General features: G+C 39.6%; 1 protein-coding gene across 10 annotated transcripts in view; it reads left to right on the forward strand.

Moving 5' to 3' along the window:
* The window catches only part of Ptpn20 (protein tyrosine phosphatase, non-receptor type 20), a 64,210-nt gene extending 49,154 nt beyond the window's left edge, over positions 1–15,056 (forward strand). For 8 of the 10 annotated variants that reach the window (XM_006252765.5, XM_006252767.5, XM_063275362.1 and 5 more), the window contains 3 exons: positions 1,285–1,500; positions 12,854–12,916; positions 13,435–15,056. In XM_006252765.5, coding sequence (XP_006252827.1) covers positions 1,285–1,500; positions 12,854–12,916; positions 13,435–13,500 — 345 coding nt within the window. In that variant the 3' untranslated portion in view covers positions 13,501–15,056. The remainder of the gene's footprint in view (positions 1–1,284; positions 1,501–12,853; positions 12,917–13,434) is intronic. The other 2 variants (XM_063275364.1, XM_039094472.2) reach the window with 1 other exon arrangement.
* The last annotated feature ends 892 nt before the right edge of the window (positions 15,057–15,948 follow it).

Raw genomic sequence — 15,948 nt, forward strand, 5'->3', positions numbered from 1 at the left:
TAATCTAGAAACAATGATATAATTTTTTACTTCTGCTTTGCTAGACCTTGACTGGAGAGGAGGAAAATGTAGAGGGGACCATGGGGCAGGGAATGGCTACCAGATGCTCTGGTTCTCTGATGCGCTTTGGTGGCTTCTGCCCAGTGTGGCAGGCTGCACTGAGCTTGTCAAGAGTGGGCTGGGCTGGGCTGGGCTTTGCTGCCACACAGTGAGCAAGGAGAGGCCTCCACTCTCCAGTATTGAGCTCCTGTGCTCAGTGACATCACGGTTCACATGGCTGCTTTGGGAGCTGACATAGAAAATAGTCTTATCTAAAGTTTGGAAAAAGGATTACTAAAGCTAACATCACATCTGGGTGGTGAATGTCCTAGATGAGAAAGAAAGGAAGAAGACAATTGAAAAAGATATTGCCTTGGCTGTATTTATAAAACCACAAATTAAGTGCTCATGGAACAGAAATTTGTACATTATCAAGGAGCAATGAGGCCTAAAGGGTGGTTGTAGACAAAAGCAGGGACCAGCTAGAACATGAAATGTCCTACTTCTGCAAAAGAAGGTGAATTTTATAAGTAATAATTGGGACAAAACACTCACAGGCAAGGTTATTTTGTTTTTTAATAAAATCGCCAGACTTATAAGGCACTTAGGACTTGGTACTTGTAATACCAAGAGGGTTTGAAACCATACTGATCATGCATTAGTAGTGACACTTGTACAGGATGTACAGAGCCTTCTGAGTGTGTCGGCCCACTTTTTACTCTTAAGTACTTTGAAATCTTGGTTTCTCTGCAGTCTCATAATACAGAAGAAATGTGTAAGTGTAGGATTTGGAAGGCTCTAAATGTGTGAGCCTTGTGACCTAGCGTGTACCTGCCAGCCCGCCCTCCCAATTCTGATCTCTAAATGGAGGCCGAATAGGGCTTGTATCTTAGGCTGGTCTCAGGGCCAGAATAGATACCCATGTGAAGCCCCTAGAGCACGGCCTGCTGGGAGTGAGGGCTGCATCCCTGGACCCTGACAGCATTCTTCATTGTTCTCACTGTGTTCTCCCTTTTAAAGTGGAGAAAAACTAATTCTAGCATCTTCCAAGTTTTTATAAACACCATGCTTTGATTTCTGTGTTCTGAGTGCTCAATATACCAGTGTGCACTGTCTCTGTCAGCACCACCACCACCAGCAGCAGCAGCAGCAGCAGCAGCAGCAGCATTGTTGTTACTAAAATAGGAATTGAAATGAGATCTCTAATATATGAAATCAATGAACCTCTCTCTGTCTTTCTAACAGACAGGAAAGAGTCACTCTGTAAAACACTTGCAGTTCATCAAATGGCCAGACCATGGCACTCCTGCCTCAGCAGATTTTTTCATCAAATATGTCCGTTATGTGAGGAAGAGCCACATTACAGGACCCCTCCTTGTCCACTGCAGTGCTGGTGTAGGCCGAACAGGGGTGTTCATATGTGTGGATGTTGTGTTCTGTACCATCGAGAAGAACTACTCAGTAAGTGTGTGACAAAGCAGATGAACTGACAGTGTCTCTAAGCTTCTCACGGCCTGCTCTTATTGGATGGCCGTGATCTGAGCAGCACAGCATGTCGAACGCACGTTAGCTTAGGACACCTCATTCTCACTGGGTTTTGTTCAGGCTTCAGGGAATGGTGGTGAGGATTGAAGTGTCTTCTATCGATGAATAGCTAGGCTACTGCAGAGAGTAATGGGCACTCTGGAAGTTTGCAGGCATTTCCTTCCTTTGTGTGCCACGTATGGCTTTAGTAATTCTGTTAGATAATTTCAATGAAGTATGCTTGCTTTCAGTGAGCAAATCTGACATGCATTCATGTTGAAAAATGTTGAGCTCAGTTGATGAGGGGCCGCTAGGGTTAACTGCCGATTTTACTATCTACTTTGGATTTGGGTGGTCTTATGTAAATTGCCTGTCCTCCCTCAAATACCAGTTGTATTATTTTATATATTTTTATACTTTTTAACTGTGTGTATGTATGTGGGTATGTGCACGTGCCAGGAGGATAAAGACGCCCGATCTCCTGGAGCTGGTGTTAGAGGTTGTAAGCTGTTGAGCATGGGTGCTGGGCATTGACTCAGGTCCTCTGCAGGAGCAGTAGGGAGCCATCTCTCCAGCCTCAAAGTCAGGGTTTTTTTAAACATGAAAGGAAGAAGTAAGTATTCACAGGTGTGAGCCAAATGTTAGCAGTTCCTTACTTGTCCTGAACTGAGGTGTGAGACAGCCGGATCCCAGTGACTGTTCTCTTCTTTACTGTTACCTAACTGTTCTGTGCTGCAGTGCTGAGGAAGGGAAGATGTTGGCGGAATATGCAGGTCCTGGGGAAGGTGGCTCTTACACTGCTCTTCACCTCACGGCCCTAACCGCAGCCAAGAGGTGAAGAGCCATGGCTGGGGTGTTCTGCAGTCACCTTCCTGGGGGACAGGATCAGAGTCCTCAAGTCTCTGGCTTTGCACAGCCATACTTCAAAAGAGGCAGGCCTTCCTGTGGTGGGAAAATGCATGCTGTATTTTCAGTGTTTACTCACAGAGGACGACATTAAGGAGGAGCTAGAAAAACAGTCTTTAGAGAAAGATGAATCTCTTTTCAAAAGCATGGGCCCACATTTCACTTCCAACTGTGCGATAGACTCTGAACACTGAAGGCTGGCCCTGGCCTATTTAGACCACTCATGACTACCACAAGCGGAGACTGGGGACGAGAATGGTGTGGTTTTCTAAAACAAACTCCGGATACAATTATGAAGAGTGCATGTAAACTGGCTGGTCAAAAAACAGAAAAGACACATGTCCTAAAATGCCAAATGTTTGCATGCTTATCCTTGCTCAGATAGCTGTGGCAGCCATGGCATCTGGAAAGGCTGTGTGTTATCTTCTGTCAAGGGGAAGCGGTGCCGCACCCCCACAGAATAGCTTCTGCCACTTGAAATGTGCCTACTGCTGATCTTGTACAGTTTATTGGCAGTTTTCTTTCTCAGAGGTACTTTGAGTTGAGGGTATAGCTCAGTGGTGGGTGCTTGCCTAGCATGTGCAAGCTTTGATAAAGCAATGAAAAAATGATATTTGTTTGATGGAACACCGTGGCTACAAATAAGAAACATAGCCATTTTTTTCTGACTTTCCATACAACCTGACTATCAGTAAAGTTCCTACTGATGCTGTGTCCTACTTGCCTGGGAAACTTCATTGAGCACAGCCTGTGTGTTGTCATAGGGAGTTCATTCTGTGGAAAGGCCTCTGGGACCTTGACTTTCCCATGTCTGTGTCAACTGCTCAGGGTCTCTTCCTCTGTTCCCTACAGATGTAACAACAGGAGAATACACAACCACTTGTCTTTTTATTGATATTTAGACTCTAATTTTTAAACAACTTTCATTAAAACCTCTTATAATATTTGAAAGCAAACTAGTTTTTGTCATGAAGAAACATCAAATATTCTCAGCAAAACTTGTTTTTCTTCTATCATCCACATAGAGTAACTGTTTACCAGCAGCTAATGGAATGAAGGGAGTCTTGATGCAGTGAGGAGAAAAAGGTTTCCTTTATATACTTTAACTTTTTGAAAAAAAATTTAAAAAATTATTGGATATTTTTTATTTGCATTTCAAATGTTATCCCCTTTCTGGGTTTCCTCTCCAGAAACCTGCTATCTCCCTCTGCCTCTATACCAAATTCTCCTACCACCTCCCCGCCCTCACATTCCCCTACACTGGGGCATTGAGCCTTGGCCAGACCAAGGGCCTCTCTTCCAATTGATGCCCAACAAGGCCATCCTCTGCTACATATGCGACTGGAGTCATAGGTCCATCCCTGTTTATTCTTGGGATGGTGGTTTACTCCCTAGGAGCTCTGGGGGGTCTGGTTGGTTGAATTGTTGTTCTTATGGGTTTGCAAACCCCTTCAGCTCCTTCAGTCCTTTCTCTAACTCCTCCATTGGGGATCCCGTTCTCTGTCCAATGGTTGACTGCAAGCATCTGCCTCTATTTGTCAGAGCCTCTCAGGAGACAGCTGTATCAAACTCCTGTCAGCATGCACTTCTTGGCGTCAGGAATATCGTCTGTCTTTGATGGCTGCATATTGGAGAGATCCCCAGGAGGGGCGGTCTCTGGATGGCCTTTCCTTTAGTTTCTGATCCATAATTTGTCTCCATATTTCCTCCTGTGAGTATTTTTTTCCACCTTCTAAGAAGAACTGAAGCATTCACACTTTGGTCTTCTTTCTCCTTAAACTTCATGTGGTCTGTGAATTGTATCTTGGGTATTCCTAGCTTTTGGGCTAATCCACTTATCAGTGAGTGCACACCTTGTGTGTTCTTTTGTGATTGGGTTACCTCACTCAGGATGATATTTTCTAGTTTAACCATTTGCCCAAGAATTTCGTGTAGTCATTGTTTTCAATAGCTGAGTAGTGGTCCATTGTGTAGATGTACCACATTTTCTGTATCCATTCCTCTGTTGAAGGGCATCTGGGGTCTTTCCAGCTTCTGGTTATTATAAATAAGGCTGCTATGAACATAGTGGAGCACGTGTCTTTTTTATATGTTGGGGCACCTTTTGAGTAGATCAGGAGTGGTATGGCTGGGTCCTCGGGTAGTAGTACTATGTCCGATTTTCTGAGGAACCTTAAGAATGGTTACCAGAGCGGTTGTGCCAGCTTACAATCCCACTAATGATAGAGGAGTGTTCCTCTTTCTCCACATCCTCACCAGCATCTGCTGTCACCTGAGTTTTTTATCTTAGCCATTCTTACTGGTGTGAGGTGGAATCTCGGGGTTGTTTTGACTTGCATTTTCCTGATGACTAAGAATTTTGAACATTTCTTTAGGTACTTCTTGGCCATTCGATATTCTTCAGTTGAGAATTCTTTGTTTAGTTCTGTAGCCCATTTTTTAAATAGGATTATTTGATTCTCTGGAGTCCAGTTTCTTGAGTTCTTTGAATATATTGGATATTAGTCCTCTATGGGATGTAGGATTGGTAAAGATCTTTTTCCAATCTGTTGGTTACCATTTTGTCCTAATGACATTGTCCTTTGCCTTACAAAAGCTTTGCAGTTTTATGAGATCCCATTTGTCGATTCTTGATCTTAGCGCATAAGCCATTGGTGTTCTGTTCAGGAAATTTTCTCCAGTGCCCATGTGTTCCAGGCTGTTCCCACTTTCTCTTCTACTAGTTTGAGTGCATCTGGTTTTATGTGGAGGTCCTTGATCTACTTGGACTTGAGTTTTGTACAGGGCGATAAGAATGGGTCAATTTGCATTCTTCTACATGCTGACTTCTAGCTAAACCAGCACCATTTGTTGAAAATGCTATTTTTCTTTCACTGGATGGTTTTAGCCCCTTTGTTAAAAATCAAGTGACCATAGGTGTGTTGGTTCATTTCTGGGACTTCAATTTTATTCCATTGATCTACCTGTGTGTCTCTATACCATGCAGTTTTTATCACTATTGCTCTGTAATACCGCTTGAGGTTAGGGATGGTGATTTCCCCAGAAGTTCTTTTAATGTTGAGAATAGTTTTCGCTAACCTGGGTTTTTTGTTATTTCAAATGAATTTTCAAATTCCTCTTTCTAACTCTATGAAGAATTGAGTTAGAATTTTGATGAAATTACATTGAATCCATAGATCGCTTTTGGCAAAATGGCCATTTTTACTATATTAATTGTGCCAATCCATGAGCATGGGAGGTCTTTCCATCTTCTGAGACCTTCAATTTCTTTCTTCAGACACTTGAAGATCTTGTCATACAGAACATTCACTTGCTTGGTTTGAGTCACACCAATGTATTTTATGTTATTTGTGACTATTGTGAAGGGTGTCATTCCCCAAATTTCTTTCTCAGTCTGTTTATCCTTTGAGTAGGGGAAGGCTACTGATTTGTTTCAGTTAATTTCATACCCAGCCACTTTGCTGAAGTTGTTTATCAGGCTTAGTAGTTCTCTGGTGGTATTTTTGGAGTCACTTAAGTATACTATCATATCATCTGCAAATAGTGATGTTTTGACTTCTTCCTTTCCAACTTGTATCCCTTTGACCTCCTTTTGTTGTCTGATTGCTCTGGCTAGGACTTCGAGTACTATATTGAGTAGGGAGAGACCTGGCAGCCTTGTCTAGTCCCTGATTTTAATGGGATTGCTTCAAGTTTCTCTCCATTTAGTTTGATGTTGGCTACTGGTTTGCTGTATATTGCTTTTACTATGTTTAGATATGGACCTTGAATTCCTGATCTCTCCAAGATTTTTATCATGAAGGGGTGTTGAATTTTGTCAAATGCTTTCTCTGAATCTAATGAGATGATCATGTGGTTTTCTTTTGAGATTGTTTAGATAGTGAAATATGTTGATGGATTTCCATATATTGAACCATCCCTGCATGCCTGGGATGAAGCCTACTTAATCATGGTGAATGATTGTTTTAATGTGTTCTTGGATTTGGTTTGCAAGAATTTTATTGAGTATTTTTGCATTGATATTCATAAGGGAAATTGGTCTGAAGTTCTCTTTCTTTGTTGGGTCTTTCTGTGGTTTAGGTATAAGTGTGGTATAAGTGTAATTATGGCTTTATTGCAGTAATTGGGTAATGTTCCTTCTGTTTCTATTTTGTGGAATAGTTTGGACAATATTGGTATTAGGTCTTTGAAGGTCTGATAGAATTATGCACTAAACCCATCTGGTCCTGGGCTTTTCTTCATTGGGAGACTTTAATAACTGCCTCTATTTATTTAGGGGTTATGGGACTGTTTAGATGGTTTATCTGATACTGATTTAACTTTGCTACCTGGTATGTGTCTAGAAAATTGTCCCTTTCATCAAGATTTTCCATTTTTGTTGAGTATAGGCTTTTGTAGTAGGATCTGATGATTTTTTGGATTTCCTCAGATTCTGTTGTTATGCCTCCCTTTTCATTTCTGAGTTTGTTAATTTGGATATTGTCTCTGTGTCCTCTGTTTAGTCTGGCTAAGGGTTTATCTATCTTGTTGATTTTCTCAAAGTATCATCGCCTGATTTCGTTGATTCTTTGTATAGTTGTCTTGGTTTCTACTTTGTTGATTTCAGCTCTGAGTTTGATTTATTTCCTTCTATCTATTCCTCTTGGGTGTATTTGCTTCTTTTTGTTCTAGAACATTCAGGTATGCTATCAAGATGTTAGTGTATACTTTCTCCAATTTCTTTTTGGAGGCACTCAGATCTATGAGTTTTACTCTTAGCACTGCTTTCATTGTGCCGCATATGTTTGGGTAAGTTGTGTCTTCATCATCATAAAATTCTAAAAGTCTTTAATTTCTGTCTTTATTTTTTTCCTTGACCAAGTTATCATTGAGTAGAGCTTGTTCAACTCCATGTATATGTGGGCTTTCTGTCGTTTCTGTTGTTATTGAAGACCAGCCTTAGTCCATGGTGATCTGATAGAATGCATGCAATTATTTTATCTTCTTGTATCTGTTGAGGCCTGTTTTGTGACCAATTATATGGTCAGTTTTGGAGAAGTTACCATGAGGTGCTGAGAAGAAGGTCTATTTTATTGTTTTTAGGATGAAATGTGCTATAGATGTCTGTTAAATCCATTTGCTTCATAACTTCTGTTAGTTTCTCTATGTCTCTGTTTAGTTTCTGTTTCCATAATCTGTCAATTGATCAGAGTGAGATGTTGAAATCTCCCACTATTTTTGTGTGAGGTACAATAATGTGTACTTTGAATTTTAGTACATTTCTTTACGAATGTAGGTGCCCTTGCATTTGGACCATAGATATTCAGGATTGAGAGTTCAGAGTTCATCTTGGTGGCTTTTTCTTTTGATGAATATGAAGTGTCCTTCCTTATCTTTTTTGATAACTTGTGGTTGGAAGTCGGTCGATTCTATTCAATATTAGAATGGCTTCTCCGGCTTGTTTCTTGGGACCATGTGCTTGGAAAATTGTTTTCCACCCTTTTACTCTGCCTTTGTCACTGAGGTGTGTTTCCTGTATGCGGCAAAATGCTGGGTCCTCGTTCCATATCAAGTCTGTTAGTCTATATCTTTTTATTGGGGGATTGAGTCCATTGATGTTAAGAGATATTAAGGAATACTGATTATTGTTTCCTGTTATTTTTGTTGTTAGAGGTAGAATTATGTTTGTGTGGCTATCTTCTTTTGGATTAGTTGGAAGAAGATTAATTTCTTGCACTTTCTAGGGTGTGGTTTCCCTCCTTTTGTTGGAGTTTTCTATCTATTATCCTTCATAGGGCTGGATTTGTAGAAAGATATTGTGTAAATTTGTTTTTGTCATGGAATATCTTGGTTTCTCAATCTATGGTAATTGAGAGTTTTGCAGGATATAGTACCCTGGGCTAGCATTTGTGTTCTCTTAGGGTCTGTATGACATCTATTGTGGATCTTCTAACTTTCATTGTCTTTGTTGAGAAGTCTGGTGTAATTCTGATAGGTCTGCCTTTATATGTTACTTGACCCTTTTCCCTTACTGCTTTTATTTTTTTTCTTTGTTTTGTACATTTGGTGTTTTGACTATTATGTGGTTGGAGAAATTTCTTTTCTGGTCCAATATCTTTGGAATTCTGTAGGCTTCTTGTATGTTTATGAGCATTTCTTTCTTTAGGTTAAGGAAGCGTTCTTCTATAATTTTGTTGACGATATTTACTGGCCCTTTAAGTTGGGAATCTTTGTTCTCTTCTATACCTATTAAGTTAGGTTTGGTCTTATTGTGTCCTGGATTTCCTGGATGTTTTGGGTTAGGAGTTTTTTGCGTTTTGCATTTTCTTTGACAATTGTGTCAGTGTTTTCTATGGTATCTTCTACCCCTGAGATTCTCTCTTCTATGTCCTATATTTTGTTGGTGATGCTTGCGTCTATGACTCCTGATCTCTTTTCTAGGTTTTCTATCTCCAGGCTTGTCTCCTTTTGTGGTTTCTTTATTGTTTCTATTTCCATTTTTAGATCCTGGATGGTTTGTTCAATTCCTTCTTCACCTGTTTGGTTGAGTTTTCCTGTAAATCTTTAAGGGATTTTTGTGCCTCCTCTTTAAGGGCTTCTACTTGTTTACCTGTGTTCTCCTGTATTTCTTTAAGGGAGTTATGTATATCCTTCTTAAAGTACTCTAACTTCATCATGAGATGTGATTTTTAAATCAGAATCATACTTTTCTGGTGTCTTGGGGTATCCAGGACTTGCTATAGTGGGAGAACTGGGTTCTGATGATGCCAAGTGGCCTTGGTTTCTGTTGCTTAGGTTCTTGAACTTAGGCCTTTCACCATCTGATTATCCCTGCTGTTAGTGGTTCTTGCTGTGTCTGTCAGTGGCTTGACCTTCCTGTAATCCTGTGTGTCAGCACTCTTGGGAGAAAAGCTCTCCTCTGGAGGGACTTGGTTACAGAGAGCTTGACAATGGTTTAGCTCTGGGTTCAGATGGAATTCAGAAGGATCTTGTCCCTGACTTCTCAATTCCTGTCTCCTGAGGGTGCCAGGCAGGTCCGTCTTAGCAGAAGAGGTGATCTTACCTGTGCTCTCAGGTGTGTTAGACTCTCCTTGAAGGATCCAGGCACGGTGAGCTGAGAGTCAGGGAGAATCTGCCACAATGAACATCCAAAGGGATGTGCTCAGACAGCAAATATATACTTTAGCTTTTATACAATAGTGTTAGCCTCGTCTCATCTGGAAGGTACTGGGCTTTGCCGTCTTGCTTTGTTAGAAGAGGGGAGTCCTGATAAAGCAGTGTGCTGATTTACCATCTAATTTAAAGTACTTATCTTGTATGTGTCACTGCAGCTTAAATGCCCAAATTTCATCCTATGAAATATAAGCTGCAAGTCACATTTATGCTGTGGTGTGTGTGGATTTTTATAGTTTACAACTAGGTGCATTTGTCAGCAATGCGAGCTCAGTTGATCACAGTGAAACTTCTTGGTCGTATCATGTACCAACCTAGAGCTCATTAGAAATAACTGTCTTTCACCATCCATTTACCAAAATTTCAAAGAAAGAAAAGTAGAGGAGTTTCGGTCATTTTTAACAATGGTGTATGTGTTTTCTTGTTAGCAATTCAAACACTATTTTGTAAGAAGTCTATTGAACAGTAATATGTGAAATGCTAAATATCTGCTTTTGTTGGCTTTCTAATCTACTACTTTTTAAAGTAATCCTTTTGGTTTTGTAAAAATGCTATCGTATTATGGATGCCAACTAAGTTAATGGTTCCTTTGTTTTGTTAGCTAGCACACATTTGTAAATAATACAAGTGTAGTTTTAATATATCACAATCGATCATTGTTATAAAACACAATTATATGTGGAGACCCAATTCCAGTACAATTTGTCTGACCTTTTTAACTTTCATTTCTTCTCAGTCTTTTCCCTTGTCTTGCTGTTGCCCTTGTAGTTGTAGTTCTTGTTGTTGTGGCTATTGTTTAGGTGTTATTGTTGAAGTTACAGTTGTAGTAGTTGTTGTTACAGTTCTTGCTGTGGTTATTGTTGTAGCTGTTGTTGTAGATGTGATAGTTGTTGCTGTTGTTGTAGTTGTTGGTTAGTACACCCACACTCAGAAGACTGTGTCTATTCTGATAAGATAATCCAGCAAAGCTTCTTTTCCTATCAGTAAATTAAGGTTGAGGGCTGCAGATTGATTGCTATCATTTTACCTAGCACTGTTATAATTTTAAAGCTTCCAAAGAAATAGAGGTTTTAATTTTAATGACTTTTACTTAGTTTCCCTTTTGTGCATCATGTTTCAAATATCAAGTCTAGAAACTGAGATTCTGAGAAATTCAAGTTCTATATTTTATACTCAAGTCCATGCTCTATGTTGAGTAGGTAAAACATGAGGTTTTGACTAAGAATTATTCTCTTATTTACTTACTGACCTTGGATAACCAGTTGTTCCAGAACTGTTGTTGAAAAAGGTGTTCTTCCTACACAGCATTGCTGATCTGCCTTTATCAAAATTATTTAGAGCGTTCCCATGGGGCCGTTCTGGTTCTGCGCTCTGTTCCACTGATCTGTGTGTCTTATTTGCTGCCAGTATCAGCCTTTGATCTCTGTGACTATGTAAAAGTTCTAATATTAGATAGAGTGATTCCTTACAGTCCATTCTTACATTTCAGAATTGCCTTAGCCAGTCCAGAGTCTGTGTTTTCCAATGTAAATTTCGTGATTAGTTTGTGCCTGTGATAAAACGTTGTGACCAAAGCAGCTTGAGGTGGAAGGGGTTATTCCAGCCTACAGCTCCATGTCACACACAGTAAGTCACTGGTGTAAGTCAGGGCTACCCAGAGGCAGGAGGAGTGCTAATTACAGGGTCGCTTCCCATGACCATCCTGCCCAGGGATAGCACAACTGACAGTGGGCTAGGCCCTCCCACATCCATCACCAGTCAGGAAAGCACACCGCAGACATGCCTGTGTGAGTGTTATGGAGGTGTTTGCTAGTGAAGATTTCTTCTTCCCAAATACGTCTCTAATCTCTGACAAGGTGACATAAAACTAGTCATCATAGCTTCCCTTCTGGGATTGTGTTAAAAATTACTTTATCTATATAAATTTTGTAATATCTTTCCTATATTGAATCAGCAAATCCATGAATATATTATATGTTTTCTCATTTAATAGGTCTTTTAAAGATTCTTTTGTAAACATTCCACACTTTTCTGAATATAAACTCTTTATGTATTCTGTTAAATTTATCCTATTTCATTTTCTTTGACCAAATTGGAAATTTACTATTTTAACTTTCAGTTTTCCCATATTTATTGCAGTGAAAATAAGACATAGAAATGCAAATGATTTTTGCATGTTGGTTTTTTGTCCTTTGACTTCGTCAAACTCATTTATTCTGAGGATTATGTGTGGCTTAGTTACTTGTCACTTCTTTGTAGAGGATTTTGTCATCTGCAAATAGATCTATTGCTTTCTTCTCAATACGCATGGCTCTTTTATATTCTGGACTAACTCCTTTATAATTTGTTCTATAAAAGACCCTAGGGAGAAGACGAAAGGCAGGCTAAAGATTAGGAGAAAATATTTTCAAACTATGAATCCAAGAAATGCCATACGTCTGAAACACATAAAGAACTCTGAAAAACAATGCTTATCATGCAATACTGAGGGCCCGAGGTCAATCTTGAGGTTCACATACACAGTTGAACACAATATCACTCACTTGTAATCCTAGCATTTGGGAGGCAGAAAGGGGTGGACCCCTAGAGACCACTGATGAGAGACCCAGGTCCCAGAAGGAATCTGCCTCATCCTGAGCGATGAGACCTAACATTGACTTCTGCATTCTATATGTACAGAAACACACACACACACACACACACACACACACATGCACGCACATGCACACACACGCACACACACATGCACACACATACACACATGTGACACACAGAGAAACACCTTTCTGCATCATGTCATTATGAACTAGCAGCAGACTTTTGTGACTGGTAGTCTGTAGCCACCTCTAGCTGTTAGGTGCACATACAGTGTTGGTGACTGTTGTCAAACTTCTCTATTTGAATTCACAGGGCTCTTTCTATAAGAAATATATGTGCTCATGTGGGGAAGGCGGGTCTCTATGCTTGTCCAGAATTGTATGCTGCCTTCATTTCTCCCTTTGGTTAGCAGGAAGGGAGTAAGCTCTCTGAGAGTGCTCTTCCTCATAGATGATGGGTTCTTCTTCCCCTTCAAAAGTCTGCTAAACAAGTCACTTTAAACGTATTGTGACTGGTAAGGAGACCTTTCTAGTTCCCTTACCTCTTTTCCCTAGGAAGACAGAGTCATCCATGTTGATCTGTGAGTTTATGCTCCCCGCTGTCTGGATAATGCAGTTACTTGGTCTCATTTCAGTTCAACATCATGAACATAGTGACCCAGATGAGAAAGCAGCGCTTCGGCATGATTCAAACCAAGGCAAGTGCTCCCCACAGACCCTGACAAACACCATGCTGCACACGTGTTATAAAAAGTTATTTTGATATCACAGATTAGTTTGTAATTGCCAGAAGAAACAAAGAGAATATTTACAATAAAAACAGTTGCCTCTGAACTGATATGTATAATTGCGTATAATATTTCTGTGTAAGTAGAGATATGTTTGGGTATATAAACATATAGCAGTTGTATACATTTGAAATGTTAAAACTAATGTGAGGGACTTTTAAAATTAGAGTTAGGTTAGCTAGAGAAGATACATGGAAGTGGACGCTGACATTTTCCTTCCATTTAGAATCTCTGTTTAGGAGTCCTAGGCCAAGACATTTGGTTATTTATGTTTCTCATATTTAAAGTCCATACTTGCATAAAGATGTTCCTACATAGTTGTAGATAAACATTTGTTGTTTCAGGGGAATTTTCTTATGTGACTGAAAAGTCTTGCGACCCTGGAGCTGTTTACTTACCAGTGTCATCGTCTGTGTGTGTGTATGCAGGAGCAGTATCAGTTCTGTTACGAGATTGTGCTTGAAGTTCTTCAGAATCTTCTGGCTTTGAATTAAGGAAGACTTCCACGCCTGTCACTTGAGACTGCCAAGCAGCCTGGAGCTGGGCTGTGTGGAATTGTCTGCTGGCCGAGCGATTTGCTTTCTGGTTTCTTCTGAAAATCCTGAGGGCAGCACCTCTGGGCTCCGAGTGAACCCTCTTCAGTTGATCTTTCTGGAATAGCAAAATACCCTCCATGCCTTCCACTGAAACTAAACTTACGTGAAACAACCTCAGCTTGGCTGTTTGGTTTGTGGTATTACAGAGTTTAATAAAAGACTTAAATGTGTTCGTTAAGATTTTATTTGGAAAGGTGGCCAAAAGCCTCAGACAATTTCCAACCCTTTACAAGCCTGACTCTGGGAGAACATGGGGGCAATAAACTGCAGGCTCACAGACTGACCTCTTGTGGGCAGTTAGCAGACATTTTTATCTGTGTCTATACTCCCAGCTGGTGACTGACTCACTCAAAGGGACTCTAATTAGGATGGACTGACTTTTGATATAAAATGGGCTTTGTGTCTTATACTTCCACAGTCCCAGAGTGCCCTGGGGATTTCGAAGGAAGGAAGGAAGAGCTGCATTCCTGGAGCGGCAGTCAGGTCCTTGTCTGCTGCCCTGGGAAGCCCCTTGTAGGTGAATGGTGTCCCTCCTTACCTGAACACACTGGTGAACATCCCAAACTAAAATCCACATCCATCCCTAAAGTCAGTGGAAATGTTTGCCAGACCCAACTACACTTCTTTCCTATCCTGCCCCGAGTCAATGTACTCTCCCATCTGCTTTATCAGAAGCAAGTATCATATGACACTTCCCTCCTAATCTGTAACTAGCCCATACATTTAATTTAATACAATGATATTGCTCTGTAAGTTTGAGTCATTCTTGGTACCTGTTGTGTCAAGTTTTTTTCTTTTTAACTAAGATCTAAAAAAAAAAAGCTTTTTTTCCCTTCTGGAGGACCATTAAGTCATTTCTTTCCTCTATAAGAATATTTAGATGCTGGACATTGAACTAGATTTTGAAGTACCAAATTCATAGTTGTGAAAGTGAAAACTTCCATATGCTTGTTAAGAAAATTCTGGACATTGTTGCATTTATCATATCAGGATTCTGCCTCAGACAATTGTAGTGATTCTTTGGTTGAAGGTTTTCAATGATCAGACAATCCTAATTATAAGCCACAAAGAAATTGATAAGTGTATTTGTACAGTGAATTCAGTAGCGATCAGAGCTGTGAATCATATTGAAAATTCCTAAAATTATAAATGCTAAACTTTTAAGAGGCTTATATTTTTGGTTAAATGAATACTTGAATTGCTTAAATTCAAATTGATAATTCTCACTTTAAAAATGATTATATGCCATATATTTGACATTAACTCAAGTTGATGGTTATAGCTATTTATACTGTTTATATTCATAATAGTCTATGCTGAACAATAATATTCTGATTATTGATCACTAACATTTGTATCTATAACTGTATTTTCATTCTGTTACTATAAAACAATAAGTATAATATAGAACAATGGCCTGTGTGTTGTTATTAAATAAAAATATTTCCTTTGCATTGCCTGGAGTATTTTAATTTATTAGGATCTTGTGATTTGTGAAGAAGCCATTCCCATGTCTTGTTGAGCATGGCTCTTCCTTAAGGTGTGTCGTGTTTTTACATATTTTACCTCTGACTGGTTATACTAATTTATTTCCCTTTGGACCTTTTTATTCTTGGTCTCTCTGGAGCATTCAGCTTCCAGTGGAGTTTACATATATGACTCAAAGATCATTTCAATGATTTATTTTATTGAAAAATCTCAAAGTAAAACACCTAAAGTGAAGGTTCTATTTCCTAGTTAGCTTTTTCTCAGCCCTGGGAAGACGTAGTTGTCTTCTGTGTTGTCTTGAGAGTTAAATAGCTGAAGAATTGTAGGGACCGACCAGTGGACTCAGTGGGGAGGGAGGATGGCTCAGAGCTCTTAGTCTATAGCTCTGATCCAGGATAGGAACAATGTTTTCACTATCAAACAGTCTGAATTTGAAAGTATTGCAGAAGCTATGCAATCCAACTATCATCGCCGAAGGGTGGAGATGACAAAGCTTTTTAGAAAATCACATCATATTTGAGGGTGGAGAAGTAGAGCCTATTATCAAAGCCACCAGCACTGTCACTGTGGAGTTAGCTGGTAGCTGGTAAGAGTATGAGAATACACAGTACAATCAGTTATTATTAGAAAGGTTGAATAAAATTAGTTGTTTGCCTTCATAAAAATAATAGTTTACTGAAAATAATATTAGAAAACGTATCCCAAAGTCAGAATTCAAGGTACCTTTGTAAAATGTACTTTCTCTATAGCTATTCAGTTGTCTACACATAACATACTAACCACAGCCTGCCTTCATTCGTAATGGTGTAGGCTTATTTGCTTACAAATTGTCATCTACAGCTGCTTTTGCACTGTAAT

Source organism: Rattus norvegicus, chromosome 16 (genome assembly GCF_036323735.1).
Source record: "Rattus norvegicus strain BN/NHsdMcwi chromosome 16, GRCr8, whole genome shotgun sequence".
Taxonomy (NCBI): Eukaryota; Metazoa; Chordata; class Mammalia; order Rodentia; family Muridae; genus Rattus; species Rattus norvegicus.